The 17,816-nt window shown below is 41.5% G+C and overlaps 2 protein-coding genes across 3 annotated transcripts in view; one reads left to right on the forward strand and one right to left on the reverse strand.

The window, feature by feature from the left end:
• Nucleotides 1-17,747, forward strand: part of trappc14 (trafficking protein particle complex subunit 14) — a 39,495-nt gene extending 21,748 nt beyond the window's left edge. Inside the window, exons 3-10 of one of the 2 annotated variants that reach the window (XM_060935694.1) lie at nucleotides 4,245-4,374; nucleotides 5,116-5,202; nucleotides 7,364-7,484; nucleotides 7,681-7,828; nucleotides 8,023-8,257; nucleotides 13,199-13,335; nucleotides 13,557-13,756; nucleotides 14,492-17,747. In XM_060935694.1, the coding sequence (XP_060791677.1) occupies nucleotides 4,245-4,374; nucleotides 5,116-5,202; nucleotides 7,364-7,484; nucleotides 7,681-7,828; nucleotides 8,023-8,257; nucleotides 13,199-13,335; nucleotides 13,557-13,756; nucleotides 14,492-14,645 (1,212 nt within the window). In that variant the 3' untranslated portion in view covers nucleotides 14,646-17,747. Of the gene's footprint in view, nucleotides 1-4,244; nucleotides 4,375-5,115; nucleotides 5,203-7,363; nucleotides 7,485-7,680; nucleotides 7,829-8,022; nucleotides 8,258-12,660; nucleotides 13,336-13,556; nucleotides 13,757-14,491 lie in introns of those variants that run through there. The other variant, XM_060935704.1, reaches the window with a different exon arrangement.
• Nucleotides 16,833-17,816, reverse strand: part of zanl (zonadhesin, like) — a 120,818-nt gene continuing 119,834 nt past the window's right edge. The window contains 1 exon segment of the mRNA XM_060919399.1: nucleotides 16,833-17,084. Within this exon segment, the coding sequence (XP_060775382.1) occupies nucleotides 17,011-17,084 (74 nt within the window). The 3' untranslated portion in view covers nucleotides 16,833-17,010.

The raw sequence follows: 17,816 nt of genomic DNA on the forward strand, positions 1-17,816 counted from the left end.
GTGCCTGCAGTGGCACTCTGGCGACAGTGGGGTCACCCTGTGGCCTAACCCCTCTTTCCTCCCGAAGACCCTCTCTGCTACCTTTGTCAACCAGCCCCTTAGCCTTGCGGCGTTTGAGGCGGGCCATGGTGAGAGGTCGGAACTTTTGTGCCCAGTTCGCGCCCTCAGGGTGTACGTGTCGCGTACAGAGGGCTTCCGTAGGAGTGACGCTCTGTTTCTGTGCCACACAGGACCGTCGAGGGGTCTGGCGCTCTCTAAGCAGAGGCTATCCAAGTGGATAGTCGAGGCCATATTACATGCCTACAGGCACAGTGGCTTCCCGATTCCTCCGGCTGCCAGGGCGCACTCTGCACGGGGCGTGGTAGCCTCATGGGCATCACTGAAGGGCGTGCCCCTTTCAGACATATGCAGCGCAGCCTCCTGGGCTTCCAGCTGCACCTTCACCAGGTTTTACCGTCTTAATGTCGTCCCACATAATCCTGTGGCGACGGCTGTCATTCCAGGCCCGTCGCAGCAGCACTGGGTACGGGTAGGCACTCCTCATGACCTGGTTGGTATTAGTCATCCATGTGCTGAAAGCACCGCCTCTGGCGGTCAGTAGAAACGAAATAGAACGAGGGTTATGTATATAACCGCGGTTCTATGAGTTTCGGATGACCGCCAGAGCTTGGCAGTCACTCGGAGTGTACACGAGAAGATTTGCCAAGAGGTCACTTCCTGGGTTTACCGGTCTTTTATGCCGGGGTCACGGGGTGACGTCACCCAGGTCACACGTGACTTTGTTGTTACTATTACTCGACCTGCACGTTCGTGTGATGGATATCCATGTGCTGAAAGCACCGCCTCTGGCGGTCATCCGAAACTCATAGAACCGCGGTTATATACATAACCCTCGATTTATTGTTAATGCTTAAAACTATTCCTGTGCCATTCTTTAGGTCTCAAGGCATTTATAAACGAAAGTGAGGCCATGGCTCTGCGTATATGCTTTAATGCCTGGTTACCCCCAAAAGTGAAAATAGGAGAACATTTCATTTACATTTAATGGTTAAATTTCAATGGGTGCAATACCTTTTTATATTTGTAACCTAGCTTGCTTAAGGAGAAACCACACTGTCACACTATAATGAATCTTAAGGAGTTAACAATAGGGAATACATTTACACCTTTGATTGTCAGCATCATCCATATCAGTCTCTGTCTCATCACCTGAGGTAAAAGTGACTTGTGGCATTTAAACGCAAATCTCATCGTCGTCTCTTCATTTGACGGATCTCTGTTCACTCTAGCAGGGATGAGAATTTTCCGCCGATCGGCGGATTTCCGACTTTTTCAGACCAAAATGATCGTTTTTGAGATCGATGTAAATCCGTTGAGAAATTTTCGGGGGGGGGGTATGATTAACGATCTGTGGTCACCTTATAACGCAGACATCCCAAGTCTCCCAGAACTTCCGGGAGTCTCCTGCATATTGATAGAAGCGAGCAAGAGCGCGCGCGCGCAACATTAAGGTCTGCATCACGCATCTTAGAATGTGCACGCGCGAGGGAGACTGTGTGCAGTGTTGCCAGATATTGCTGACGTTTTCCTTCCCAAAATATGTTCAAAACCCGCCAAAATGCACTTAAAACCACCCAATGTGGCAACACTGCCTGTGTGCTTGTTCATGTAGCGCATGCCAGACAAAGAGCATCCTGATTGGGTTACTCAGCAAAATAAGCCAATCAGCTTTCAGTGTGGGCGGGCTTTTATCTCTTTTCTCGACGACCGGAGTTTTCAGCTGCGTCAGTGCAGCCTACAGGATCGTCATGGCAGAGAGAGAGCGCGCGCCCCAAAAAACCAAAGCACAAAACCCACTTCACCTCAGATTACACAAAAGAATCTCCCTATCTAATAATAATAATATCCCTGTCTAATAATAATATCCCTGTCTAATAATAATAATCTCCCTGTCTAATAATCTCATCTCATTATCTCTAGCCGCTTTATCCTGTTCTACAGGGTCACAGGCAAGCTGGAGCCTATCCCAGCTGACTACGGGCGAAAGGTGGGGTACACCCTGGACAAGTCGCCAGGTCATCATAGGGCTGACACATAGACACAGACAACCATTCACACTCACATTCACACCTACGGTCAATTTAGAGTCACCAGTTAACCTAACCTGCATGTCTTTGGACTGTGGGGGAAACCGGAGCACCCGGAGGAAACCCACGCGGACACGGGGAGAACATGCAAACTCCGCACAGAAAGGCCCTCGCCGGCCACGGGGCTCGAAGCCGGACCTTCTTGCTGTGAGGCGACAGCGCTAACCACTACACCACCGTGCCGCCCCTGTCTAATAATATCCCTGTTTAATAATAATATCCCTGTCTAATAATAATATCCCTGTCTAATAAGGGTCAACAATAATGACAGTTTCGCGCGATGTACTGTTTGCAGCAGTGATTTCAGCATTGCCCATGGCGGCTTAAATGATTGTAAAGGACATGTTGAGGTGAGGAGTGTCATTTCATGTGCATTATATTTAGGTCTACAACAGGCTGGCATGAAAAGACCAAACTTATTGAAGATTTCCGTAAAGTAACAATGTATGAATATACATCATATATATCAAATACACGTCATATATAAGTGTGTATCTTTTATAAATGGGGTTAGCTTATCTAATGTAGCATGTTGGGGAGAATCATAGTATCGTATCTATATTTCTGATAAAATTTTAGGTATGATACCGTGTATAACTCTCCTCCTTATTGCTCATTTCATAGGGGGATGGAGGGGGAATTGCTGGCATGTGCCGTGTGGGAGCGTCTGCCCAAATTTTTTAGGCCAAGATGAACTTATAGTTTTTGATTTAAAAAATTTTTCCAATATGTAATGCCCATTGTACATGCCTGTTCTTTAACTCAAAATCACCATCTTGATCTTCAAATTGACCATATGGTATCTGTATTACATTACACAACATCCTGTCCAGATAAAACCTAGTTAGTACACACAACAGTTGAAAGGGAAGTGATGAGTGATGTTGAACGTTGCCTGCTTAATATGCAAGACCTCCTGCTACCATGATAACATCAGAAGAAAGCTTAAGAGAATTATATGATAGAACTTTTTTCTGGTTTGCACTTCATTGTAAAGGATTAGAGTATTCAAAGACATGAATAGCAAAAATGCATAAATATAATACTGTAGAGCTCGTTTATATTAAAAGGTGCATTGATTTTTTGAAATCATCAAATGTGAATTGATTAAAAACAAGTCTCTTGTACCATATTAATCATTTTCACCTGGGAGTCCACCAAGAAGGGGAATTTATTTCAAAATAAATTGCAACTTTTTGCTGATAAAATTAATGGTTTTGGGGTTAAAAAAAAAAAATATAGCCACAAAAATCATTAGCCCCTGGGCCCTGCCCCCCTGGGCCCTGCCCCCCTGGGCCCCGCCCCCCTGGGCCATGGGCCCCGCTCTGTTTTTTTCAGACTTTTTAAATATTTTTCATTCTCATCCCTGCTCTAGTGACATTAGTTCTATAATAATGATGATTGCTCATTTATTCAATAATTTTTTTGTTAAATTTCTTGTTGTTAATGTTTTTATTAGGTAATTTAAACATTTTATGAACTTTGATCTCTGTCATCTGTGCAGAGTTTGTAAGCACTCCTCTCTGTTTTGATGATGTGGTGATGCAGGAGCATCTCAGATATTTTGACAGCTGATACCGGATCATGAAACGAATTCATTAGGCTTGTGTCCATTTCGTTATGACGTGTAACTATTTAAAGTATTTCCATGTTGTTTTGGTGAAATATATTTATAGTTTCCTGAAGTAGAGTTGTCAAACAGTATTATTGGCAGGAAAAAAAAACTTTATTGTGGTCAAAACTTTTTTTGTCCGCATGGCAGAATTCAGCCACAATGACATCTGACCTGTTTTTGTAGACTGCCACACGTATATGGATTTAATAATGGAGAAATCACTTGCATGTAAATGCTACCTAAAATTCTTTGAGATCAGATCATGAAAACAGAAAAGTGCTGGTATCATAAATCACTATGACTAAGTTGAGCTATGGTTAGTGCTGTTAGTCCTGCATTTTAACCAAAATAATAAAAAAAAAAACCCAAGGTTTTATTGTTGTTGTATACGTATACCTTCTCACAATGACTGACCTGAAAAAAATATAAATGTTACTTTTGGGTCCGGACGTGTAGATATATTTTACATTGTCTGCGCCCAGATTATTGTGACTGTATGGAAACAGGAGGAGGAGAAGGCTGAGATCCAGGAACATGGCTACCTCAGCATTCTTCAGCAGAAGAGCCCGTGCCAAACCTTCCGCCAGGACCTCAACACCTTCAAAGCCCAAGGTAAGTACTCACTTTTCTATTGATCTCAGGAAAACCAGGCAACACATCACGTGTTCAGTTTCTAATGCTGCATTGACATCACAGAACTGGGAAGTCAGAGCTCAGAATGACATCATTTTCATCCCCTGTGCATTCGAGTTAAAACTGGAGAAAACATAGACACTTCATGTTCTCTTTTTATAGTAATAAGCTAGCCAGCTAACTGATATTTGATGTATATTTTCATCCTCAAATCAGTGAACTGTATGTCTAGATTTACCAAGCTTATACATGTCTTTATGTTGATTGACCTTAAACAAATACCTGTATATACAGCCTAATTCATTTAAAGATAAGAAGTGCTACTCTGTTTACTGCTGTTGCTCTGAGCAACCATGTTGATTTGACGCCACTCAGAGTTCAGGAGAACACCCAGAGTTCCTGAGTAGGAATTCTCAGTTGAGTTTTCTTTGGGTTTTTCCTGATCAGAAGTCAAGAATTATGCCACATAATACACCTCCAATTTTAGTCATTGTTACTGTTGTTTCCTTCTTTGATTTATCTGTTCTGTTTGTCTTCTTTCTATTTTAAATGGACTGATTTGTAAGCCAGTACCATTGGGTTCAGCTTAATTCATTTTTAATTGTTCTCATTTATTTCAAAAACTGATGGGCATTTTGCAGAATAAGGTTCAAAATGTATTGACTTGTAACTGTAATGAAGACAATCCATTTTATCCCTTTTTTTCCCCCCCACTTTCAGTCAGCACCACACTAAACGTCCTTCCTCCACCCACAGTCAAGTGTCAGCAGATGACTGTGTCTGGGAAGCACCTGACTGTACTTAAAGGTATTTTGGAAAGCTTATTACCATATTATGTTCTGTTATTAATGGAAAAAAAACCCCAATCTTTTCGGCAGCACTTTAATAATTGCATCCATTGTGATGCTGATTAAGGTGAAACCTGTTTTTGGTTTATAAAATATACTTGGCTATATCTGGTTTATCAAATGTGAAATTGCTGTTCCATATATGCATTCCTTTACATATTTTGGCAAAATGTACAAAAATAATAGATTGTTGATTTTTCTATTTCTTTATAATGGGGCATAATACACAATCAAATGTCACTTATTTTTAAAGTGAAATGAAGTTTAAAAGTCTCATTAGAGCTCATTGATGCAAGTTAACAGAATTAGGGTTTGGGGCATTTGTAGTGTGTGTATATATATATATATATATATATATATATTTATTTATTTATTTATTTATTTATTTAAAAGAGCCGTGGCACATCATGAAGCATATCTCATCTCATCTCATCTCATTGTCTCTAGCTGCTTTATCCTGTCCTACAGGGTCACGGGCAAGCTGGAGCCTATCCCAGCTGACTATGGGCGAAAGGCGGGGTACACCCTGGACAAGTCGCCAGGTCATCACAGGGCTGACACATAGACAACCATTCACACTCACATTCACACCTACGGTCAATTTAGAGTCATCAGTTAACCTAACCTGCATGTCTTTGGACTGTGGGGGAAACCGGAGCACCCGGAGGAAACCCACGCGGACACGGGGAGAACATGCAAACTCCACACAGAAAGGCCCTCGCCGGCCACGGGGCTCGAACCTGGACCTTCTTGCTGTGAGGCGACAGCGCTAACCACTACACCACCGTGCCGCCCTATCATGAAGCATATCTGGGCCAAAATTTAAATTGCTTGCCACTGACTAATGAATGAGAGTTGACTATATTTGATAATTTGATATAGTTTGATATAGTTGATAATTTGTGGGTTTTTGTTCTCATACTTGTACTGACTAACAGATCTAACGGAACTGAAAATTGGCAAACCTCTGCCAACTTTGTTTTTACTTCTGTTTGTTTGTCTGTTCCCAACGTAACTCGAAAAGTAGTGAACGGATTTTGATGAAATTTTGAGGAAAGGTTGGCCGTGCGACAAAGAACACTTGAGTTAGATTTTGATGCAACTCCAGATATGTATATGGATCCTGGATGATTATTATTAGGGGTGGCATGGTGGTGTAGTGATTAGCGCTGTCGCCTCACAGCAAGAAGGTCCGGGTTCGAGCCCCATGGCCAGCAAGGACCTTTCTGTGCGGAGTTTGCATGTTCTCCCCGTGTCTGTGTGGGTTTCCTCCGGGTGCTCCGGTTTCCCCCACAGTCCAAAGACATGCAGGTTAGGTTAACTGGTGACTCTAAATTGACCGTAGGTGTGAATGTGAGTGCGAATGGTTGTCTGTGTCTGTCAGCCCTGTGATGACCTGGCGACTTGTCCAGGGTGTACCCCGCCTTTCGCCCGTAGTCAGTTGGGATAGGCTCCAGCTTGCCTGCGACCCTGTAGAACAGGATAAAGCGGCTACAGATAATGAGATGAGATGAGATTATTATTATTATTATTATTTTGTCTGTTTCCAATGTAACTGAAAAAGTAGTGAACAGATTTTGGTAAAATTTGGTGTACAGCGTTAGCAGTGTCCTAGGTTCAAGTGATTTTGATGTTGATATGTGGTTTGGTGGAGGTATGCACACTACTAAGTGCACTTCTAGTTTAGAGATGTAATTATATTTTCTAAGCATTAAAGCAAGATTTACAGGGTAAAATAAAATTACTTCCACAGCAAGCAAAATATCATAGTGGACTCTCTTTATAAAACAAAAACCTGTCTAAAAGCAAGCGGAGTGTAATACTGTTAAACAGGCCCTCTGAGAATATCTGATAGAAATGAGAAGAGAAACATCTTCATATTATTATTATAGAAATAGTCCTTCTGAGCCCCATTCCCAAGAATCTTTATAAAATATGTTTACACAGGTTGAGTCAGATTGCTCAGGGTAAAGTTGCTCATGTATTTATATTGTGATGTGATTATGGAATAAAGAGTAAGTCAGCTGTTACACAGTTTGAGATAAATGGACATTGTGGTCCAGTGCTTTTCTGTGACCTTTTTTTCCCTGTGTGTGTTACATCTTGTTTGTGCATGTCAGTGTTAAATGGAAGCTCACAGGAGGAGGTGTGTGTACATGATGTTCGAATCCTGCCCAACTTCAATGCCTCTTATTTACCCATGATGCCTGATGGCTCCGTGCTGCTGGTCGACAATGTGTGGTAAGAGCTTATTGCTCTGTGTGTAATAAATGATTGTTTTTAAGTAGATAAGCATGTTTAATCGATTTGGCCCTCTGAAGTGTGTAACTTCAAAATTGAAGTGTTTAACTTGAATATACGCTATGGATTAGCGTATGTAAACTGTGTCCCTGGTTGGTATGAATAATTTATTCTTATGATCTCCATCCTGCTGCAGCCATCAATCAGGCGAGGTTGCTATGGCGTCCTTCTATAGGATGGACAGTGAGTCCAGTCACCTTCCCAGCATGCTCAGCGCTCTGGAGCAGCAAAACTTCCTTTTTCAACTGCAGCTCAGCGACCAGGCCCAAGATGATTCTAATGAGGTGTGTGCAGAGAATAATGATGGAGCCTTTTTTGTTATTATTATTGGGATTTTATTATTTAATATTAATTCCATAAACCGATTAATAGTAAGATCAATAAGTAAAACAGTTTGCGTACTTGCTGCATAATGCCTTAAATAGCAACAAGCCCAGCTGTGATCTCTTCTTGAGCTGAAGGAATGTTTGTGACCCAGGGTCTTGAAGTGCCACTGATAGCAGTTCTCCAGTGGTCTACTTCCAAGCTGCCCTTCACCAGCTCCATCTACACACACTACAGCGTGCCTGGCATCAGACTGGACCGGCCTCACTTCATCATGACCGCGAGCTGCCCCAGTGCCGTAAGGGCTCACGAGCACTTCAGAGTGCGCTACACACTCCTCAACAACCTGCAGGACTTCCTGGCAGTACGGCTTGTCTGGACACCAGAGGGTGAGGAGGAAGGACATTGGGGGGGGGGGCTGATAGAATTCTGGATTAAGGAAGAAGTTATGGTGTTTCTCATCTGTTGGGTTGTGAATGTATTCTTCCTTCAAAATGTTAAACTTTTTTAGTTCGAAAAAAGTTGAAGTATAGAACTTCCTGTGTTTAAAAGTCATATCTGGTTTATCCTAGCAAGTCTGAAACTTGTCATTAGCAGTGCAACATTAAACTGTGTTATGTAAGCCTAGCTGGTAGTATTGCTGACTCATAGCTATGGGTTTCCTTCCAACCTCCTGAAAACATGCCAGTAGGCATACTGGTGACTCTATATATAACCCCTAGATGTGAATGAGCATATAAATGTGTGTGTTCATGGTGCCCTGTGGTGGACTAGCATCCCATCCAGGATGTATTCCCAACTCAAGCCCATTGTTATCCCGGGATGGGCTCCGGCGCCACTGCAATCCTGACCAGGATAGAGGCATTCCTGAAAGTGGGTGAGTGCCATATCCTAAAGTAAGAGCAGTTGAGAACCACTGATATAGAACGAGTGTATGATTTATGATATGCAAACAAAAAGAACAGAGAGGAGCAGAAGGCAGATGAACAGAATGGTGAAAAGTGAGAAAAGGAAGTGAGTGGTTCTCGGTGAGAAGCTGTTAGATGATGAGATGAAAAGAAAAGGTTACCAAGAAAAACCTTAAGGTGAAAAGCAAGTTATCAGTCCAAATATTGAGACAATTAGGTAAGATATAGGCATTTTTTAATAGAGACATGGTGGTGGAACAAAGAAGTGCAGGAAATTATAAAAGAAAAGAGGGTAGCAATGAAGAATTGGGACGATCAGAGAGATGAGGAAAGCAGGTGGTTATACAGAGAGACGAAACAGAAGGCAAAAAGAACGGTAGCGAAGATGAAAGCAGATGCATACCAGGAGTTGTACAAAAGACTGGAGACCAAAGGAGGAGAGAAAGATCTGTATAGACTAGCTAGGCAGAGAAACAGGGAAGCGAGGGATGTACAGTAGGTAAGAGTGATGAAAGATGGAAATGTGCTGGCAAACAAAGAGTATTAAGAAGGTGGAAAGAGTACTTTTGAGGATTTATTAAATGAGGAGAATCCAAGAGAGAAAAGGTCAGATTCATTGGAGACAGCAAATCAGGAAGCAGAGTTGGTTAGTAAGGATGAGGTGAGGGCAGCCATGAAAAGAATGACGACTGGGAAAACAGTCGGACCAGATGATATCCTGATTGAGGCTTGGAGATGTTTGGGTGAGACGGCTGTGGAGTTCCTAACGAGGTTGTTTAATAAGATCTTGGAGAAAGAGTGTACTAGTCCCAATATACAAGAATAAGAAGAAAGAAAGAAGAAACCTTTATTTGTCACATGTACACTTCAAGCACAGTGAAATTCATCCTCTGCATTTAACCCATCTGAAGCAGTGAACACACGCACACACACTCGGAGCAGTGGGCAGCCACACCAGAGTGCCTGGGGAGTAGTCAGGGGTTAGGTGCCTCGCTCAAGGGCACCTCAGCCTAAGGCTGCCCCACGTCAACCTAACTGCATGTCTTTGGACTGTGGGGGAAACCGGAGCACCTGGAGGAAACCCACGCAGACATGGGGAGAACATGCAAACTCCACATAGAAAGGCCCTCACCGACCGCTGGGTTCGAACCTGGAACCTTCTTGCTGTGAGGCAAGTAATTACAGAGGGATAAAACTGATGAGCCACACCATGAAGTTATGGGAAAGGGTATTGGAGGCAAGATTGAGAAGAGAGGTAGCAATCTGTGAAACAGCAGTATGGGTTTATGCCAAGGAAGAGCACGTCGGATGCAATTTTTGCTTTATGAATGATAATGGAGAAGGCCAGAGAAAGCTACATTGTGTGTTTGTTTGTAGACCTGGAGAAGGCATACGATAGAGTGCCGAGAGATGAGTTATGGTATTGTATGAGAAAGAGTGGAGTGAATGAGAAGTACATTAGAGTGGTGCAAGACATGTATGAGAACAGTGAAACAGCAGTGAGGTGTGCAGTTGGAACGACTGAATGGTTCAAGGTGAAGGTGGGACTCCATCAAGGATCTGCTTTGAGTCCTTTCTTGTTTGCCATAGTGATGGATAGCTTGACGGACGAAGTGAGGCAAGAGTCACCATGGAACATGATGTTTGCGGGTGATATGCGGTGAAAGTAGAAAGGAGGTTGAGCTGGGTTTGGAGAGATGGAGGTATGCATTGGAATGAAGGTGAGCAGTAGCAAAACTGAATACATGTGCATCAGTGAGAATGGGGATGAGAGTGTAGTGAAGATGCAAGGAGTAGATATAAAGAAAGTTGGTGAATTCAAGTACCTGGGGTCAACTGTGCAGGAAAATGGAGGCTGCGATAGTGAGGTGAGAAAGAGGGTGCAGGCAGGGTGGAGCGGTTGGAGAAGGATTTCAGGAGTCATATGTGATAGGAAAGTCCCAGCAAAAGTGAAAGGTAAGATGTATAAGACAGTAGTGAGACCAGCTGTGATGTATGGATTGGAGACCGTACCCTTAACGAAGAGACAGGAGGCAAAGTTGGAGGTGGCGGAGTTGAGGATGTTAAGGTTTGCGATGGGAGTGACAAGATTGGACAGGATAAGGAACGAGCAGATCAGAGAGACAGCACATGTGGAGAGCTTAGGAATTAAGCTAATAGAGATGAGACTGAGATGGTACGGGCACATCCTGAGAAGAGATGCAGAGCATGTTGGAAGGAGAATGTTGAGGATGGAGTTACCAGGCACACGAAAACAAGGAAGGCCAAAGAAGAGATACAACCCCGATTCCAAAAAAGTTGGGACAAAGTACAAATTGTAAATAAAAACGGAATGCAATGATGTGGAAGTTTCAAAATTCCATATTTTATTCAGAATAGAACATAGATGACATATCAAATGTTTAAACTGAGAAAATGTATCATTTAAAGAGAAAAATTAGGTGATTTTTAAATTTCATGACAATGCATCTCAAAAAAGTTGGGACAAGGCCATGTTTACCACTGTGAGACATCCCATTTTCTCTTTACAGCAGTCTGTAAACGTCTGGGGACTGAGGAGACAAGTTGCTCAAGTTTAGGGATAGGAATGTTAACCCATTCTTGTCTAATGTAGGATTCTAGTTGCTCAACTGTCTTAGGTCTTTTTTGTCGTATCTTCTGTTTTATGATGCACCAAATGTTTTCTATGGGTGAAAGATCTGGACTGCAGGCTGGCCAGTTCAGTACCCGGACCCTTCTTCTACACAGCCATGATGCTGTAATTGATGCAGTATGTGGTTTGGCATTGTCATGTTGGAAAATGCAAGGTCTTCCCTGAAAGAGACGTCGTCTGGATGGGAGCATATGTTGCTCTAGAACCTGGATATACCTTTCAGCATTGATGGTGTCTTTCCAAATGTGTAAGCTGCCCATGCCACACGCACTAATGCAACCCCATACCATCAGAGATGCAGGCTTCTGAACTGAGCGCTGATAACAACTTGGGTCGTCCTTCTCCTCTTTAGTCCGATTGACACGGCGTCCCTGATTTCCATAAAGAACTTCAAATTTTGATTCATCTGACCACAGAACAGTTTTCCACTTTGCCACAGTCCATTTTAAATGAGCCTTGGCCCAGAGAAGACGTCTGCGCTTCTGGATCATGTTTAGACACGGCTTCTTCTTTGAACTATAGAGTTTTAGCTGGCAACGACGGATGGCATGGTGAATTGTGTTCACAGATAATGTTCTCTGGAAATATTCCTGAGCCCATTTTGTGATTTCCAATACAGAAGCATGCCTGTATGTGATGCAGTGCCGTCTAAGGGCCCGAAGATCACGGGCACCCAGTATGGTTTTCCGGCCTTGACCCTTACGCACAGAGATTCTTCCAGATTCTCTGAATCTTTTGATGATATTATGCACTGTAGATGATGATATGTTCAAACTCTTCGCAATTTTACACTGTCGAACTCCTTTCTGATATTGCTCCACTATTTGTCGGCGCAGAATTAGGGGGATTGGTGATCCTCTTCCCATCTTTACTTCTGAGAGCCGCTGCCACTCCAAGATGCTCTTTTTATACCCAGTCATGTTAATGACCTATTGCCAGTTGACCTAATGAGTTGCAGTTTGGTCCTCCAGCTGTTCCTTTTTTGTACCTTTAACTTTTCCAGCCTCTTATTGCCCCTGTCCCAACTTTTTTGAGATGTGTTGCTGTCATGAAATGTCAAATGAGCCAATATTTGGCCTGAAATTTCAAAATGTCTCACTTTTGACATTTGATATGTTGTCTATGTTCTATTGTGAATACAATATCAGTTTTTGAGATTTGTAAATTATTGCATTCTGGTTTTATTTACAATTTGTACTTTGTCCCAACTTTTTTGGAATCGGGGTTGTAGATGGATGTGGTGAGAGAGGACACGAAAGTGGTAGGTGTGGTAGAGAAGGATGCAGAAGACGGGGAGCAATAGAGATGAAAGATCTGCTGTGGCGACCCCTAATCAGGAGCAGCCAGAAGAAAAAGATAAGCATGTTTTAATAATGCAGCAGGCAGCTCTGTATATCATTTTAAATGTTAAAGAAGTAAAAATGTCAGTGAAGTGTGCTCCATTACTGCTATATTTTCAGGGAGTGATTTTGTTCAGACAGCACTGGGTGTGACTATAGCAGCTTGTTTGTGTGTTAGCATGCCAGATGAACTTATGTCAGGCTTATTGGGCCAGCGGTTTTTCCTGTCCTATGAGCCATTTTTAATATACACCCTGCAGCTGGAAGAAGGAAATAAAATCTGGGTTAAGTTTGAAACTAGACATCATGGCTGTGTGAAAAATGGTTAGGCTCAGGAGATCACTGTTCATTTTCACTCCACCTCTTGTCCTCATTTTTTCCCATTTATTTTATAGCGAATCTTCTCATCCTTTGCTCTGTTCCCTCTAGGCCGTGGGCAGAAGGAGGACCCAGCAGTAAATGCAGTAGTGTGTCACTCTCCTCTAAGTAACCTTGGTTACTGTCGCAAAGGCAGCACTCTCTCTGTTTCTGTGGCCTTCCAGATCCTCAAAGCTGGCCTCTTTGAGGTAATGTGTGTTCCAGCTGCAAAAATAGCTCACTGTCAAGGTCTGATGAATGAAACTTGAGAGAGATTGAACTGAAGACGGAGTAATTAGCTTTGAATCAGTGGACAAAATGCACATTTGAAGCTAAGATTAAATATTTTTTTCAGTTTGTTAGAGCTAATGCAAGTCCTCATTCCCTTACCTTATCTTGCTTCCATTATCCATCCCTTTTCCCTCTTTAGCTGAGTCAGCACATGAAACTCAAGCTGCAGTTCACAGCATCCGTGTCAAACCCTCCCCCTGAAGCCCGTCCTCTTTCGCGTAAAAACAGTCCATCCAGTCCTGCTGTACGAGACATACTAGACCGACACCAGGCCAGCCTGAGCTTGGGCCGCTCACAGTCCTTCTCCCATCAACAGCCCTCTAAATCCCACCTTACCAGGTATGGACACACACTGGCAAGGTGACCGATCTTGTGTGCACAGGATTAATGTAAGGGACTTGCATGGCTATTGCTCAGTTTGTTGAGTCTGAATCTGAGTAAAATTGGTACTTTTTTCATTAGTTTTTTTTGGTTTGTTTGCACATAACTAAACAAAATAAAATAATTAAAAAAAAACCTCAAAGCAAAAAGGCACATAGGGCTGAAAACCTATTTGTAAAAGTCATTCATTCATTGGTCAAAAATTACCCAAGCCCTGAGACAATGGAGCCAGTGGTAAATAAATGGTTAGATAATTAACTAGTTTGAAAACATTTTGTGCTCACATCCAGCTTTTACTTTCTCTTTTTATTTGTTCTTTCATATATCTAGAACACATGGCATTTCTGCAGCACTTTGGCTGTATCATTTGATTCAGTTTGCACCTCATGTCTCAGTTTAGCAGCTCACACCTACAAAACAATGTGACCCACAACTCAAAATACACAGTATGTTTGCTTTTGACCCTGCAGGAAGTAATCACGTCTCACTGATATTGAACCCTGCTACTGTTCTCTTGGAAGCAGACTGAAATTAGTCTGATTATTTTGGTCTACCAAGTTCTGTGTTCTAACCTGCCTAAATCAATAAAACCAAAGGGGATTTAAATGGATCAAAAGCTATATAAATGTGATAGCATCCACACGGTTTCTTCTGAGGCTAAAACTGTAAACTGGTACTTCCTTCTCATTGCAGGACAGGCAGTGTTATGGAACGGCGTGCAATCACTCCTCCTGTCGGCTCTCCTGTCGGTCGGCCACTCTACCTCCCCCCGGAACGGAGCATTTTATCGCTTGACAAGATTGCCAAGCGCGAGTGCAAAGTACTGGTGCTGGAGTCATACAGCTAAATGTGTACACGTGTGCATGCACACATCACTGAGAAGAATAGGAAGTGTCACACTGGAATCTTTGTTGTAGTGAGTTGTTAATTTTCCAACTTGAACTGATTTATTCTGGAAAAGTGTAATGTTTAAAGTTTTCTGTAATGTAGCAGACACAGGGTCATTTAGTAGTGTTCAAATGAGGGGTGCGTTTTTATTTGTTTCTACACATTCATTGTTTACATGCTGTGCATTAAGGTTCTGCATCCCTTTCAGGTCAGGCTCAAAAATGCTACTGTCTATTGGTTTCATTTTGAAAGGCAGGTGAAATGAGAACACACACAAATGCTGTAATCCACAAATTTGTGAAATAGTTCAGTCACTTTTTAAGGCTTTGTTTTAAATTTGTTATTTGTCATTAATTCAGTGCACTGTGTGAAGACTAGTGTCTGAGGAAACATATGGGGTCATGAAACTAGAACTACATTTCAGGCATTTAGCCGATGCTCTTATCCAGAGCAGCGTACAACATACAAGCAGCCTGGGGAGCAATTGGGGTTTAGGTGCCTTGCTCAAGGGCACTTCCTATTGGTCCGGGTAATCGAACTGGCAACCTTTTGGTCCTAAAGCTGCTTCTCTAACCATTAGGCCATGGCTTCCCAACCTGCCTGAATGTTTATATGTTTATAACATTTGCAAGTCAGTCTTTTCTGACTGTTCTGTATTACTGTATGACCTCCACCAGTGGAAATCCCTTTTATTTTTTTAATTCTTAAAATTATTTCTGAATGTAAATGTATTTATTTATTTTTCATGGTCTTGTCAGTCTTAATAGCTACGTCAATTCCTTTGCTCTAGTGCAGTCCTTTTTTGTATTTCCTTATTTTTAGTGTTTTATTTTAAATTGAGCCTTTTAATTTGATTGTTGGGATTTTTCTTTGTTTACTGATGCCTGATATAAGCTGCTATTATATATCACAGTACATTTCAATCTTAAGTGTTGTTTTTGGGAAACTGAAATGCAAACTTCTGAAGCAGTGCAGCATTAGGTTCTGACTGTCCCTTTGGCTGACTATGATTATGATGGTTAAAAAAAACTGCTCTAAAAGGCCAAATCAAAATATTATGCAATCTTTGGATGGAAACTACAGTGCTGTAGTGTAGCTTAGTCTTCGATATTAGCAACACTTATACACGTAACAGCTGTCTTCTCTACATGATTGTTATCCATTTAATGGAATGTTCTCTCTTGATTTCAGCCATATTCAGCTTGAGGTTTTCCCTGTTTCACATAGTGCTTTGCTTTACACAAGCACACTCCCTCATTTTCTCTGTCTCACACACGCGTGTGCGGAAAAAAACGTGGGTTGGGGGGATGCTTACATACCTCTCGGCTGTATTGATAATTCAACGATAGACATTAAGCCTCCTGGCTGATTTCACATTACAATCATTCCAGGACTGATCAGATTTAACCTGTTGAATATAGACTTGATTTGCATTAAAATTCAGTGCTTGTATGGAAATCAAGTGATCACCTGTTTGCAGTCAGCTGAGATTATTTGCATTCCATAACATTTTAGCTCGATGCTACCTGCTTAAAAGCTCTCTTTTGCAGCTCTCTGTGGTCCAGTATCTACAAATATGATCAACCTGACTGGCCTATTTTATTGTATGAGGCACAAAAATGTGTTTATAATGCCATGGGTTCAGTAGGAAGAACTCCTCTCATTTCAATGTTCAACAAACCAATAGCTTTTTAGTCCATTTATTTCAAACTTTGGATCAGCAGACTTGAATTTGGTACTAATCCATAAATGTGCTAAAAAAAAAAGAAGTTTCATATTTTATTTTATTGTTGTATCATAGGAAAGGATAAGTGGCTACAGATAATGAATGGATGTATCATAGGAATTCAACTGGTACAGTTATGATATGGGTTTTTTCCTTCATCTAAGCACTTTATTACAATTGTTTTATCTTTCATGAATTGTCAAGTGATTAATTGCTGATGTTTAAAGGTTTACTCTTGTTTGAAGTGTTGGAATCATAAAATGTGTTTAAAGTTTGTGAGAAAGTATGGTTACTTGCAGGGTAATGCACTTGAAATAACTGAATAAATGGATGAGGGCATTTGTAATGTTTCTTTAAAACAAAATACAACATACATTGTTTAAAAATGTTGCTTCATTAAGTCAATGCATTACTGCACATTGTACTAACAATTATAATAAGGTTTACAAACAAGTTATAAAAGATGATTACAAAACAAAGTCACAATTGGCAAAAGTATACACTGTTATAGAATAGTTCTGTCATCTGATAATCTCTGCAACATTCATATTTCAATAAAATACAAAATGAAATATCTTAATTAGAACATAGGGCTGATTCAGAAATTGGAAGAGTTTAACTTGGTGCTGTCCACACTTCTCCTGTTATCCAGACCTTCACAGGGAGGAGGATCTGTTGGCAAATGTTAGGTCAATTAATCAAATTATCCAGCTTATCGTGTGTGTGTATATATATATAGATAGATAGATAGATAGATAGATAGATAGATAGATAGATAGATAGATAGATAGATAATACACACACACGCACACAGGGTGGGCCAAAAGTAGATATACAGTGCTGATATGTATAAAGTGTATACCTACTTTTGGCCCACCCTGTGTGTTTGTTTGTGTGTGTATAAAATATGCACTTCCGAAAAGCAGAGCTCCTGATGAGTGTATGAGCAAAATATTTGCAAGGGCACAAAATCAACCTGAATAATAGGAGCGCACTGCCACAGACTACACTGTGCATGCACACTTAAGACTAATTGCCATGCACTTGTTCCTGATCTAGAGCACAATCACAGTGCATACATTTAAGGACTCTCAGTAACACACTGACTTTGCAAAGTATATGCTCAGTACCCTACGTCTGATGTTACCAAGCCTTGTATTTTCTCACGCTTTTCTGATTTTGACCCTGTTTGTGTTTTTGGACTGTGAGTATTGGATTACCTCTGATAGCCTGTCTGTACCTCACTTGACCACCGCCTGTTTTTTTGACTCTGCTTGTGTCTCCGTTTTGGATTTGTTTGCTAGTGTGCTTTCAATAAAACTCTTCCTGCACTTACATCCATCTACCGCCCTTACATGACTGAATCTGTCAATTATTCAACAACCTAGTGGACTAATAAAACTG

This window comes from Neoarius graeffei, chromosome 1 (assembly GCF_027579695.1).
Source record: "Neoarius graeffei isolate fNeoGra1 chromosome 1, fNeoGra1.pri, whole genome shotgun sequence".
Taxonomy (NCBI): Eukaryota; Metazoa; Chordata; class Actinopteri; order Siluriformes; family Ariidae; genus Neoarius; species Neoarius graeffei.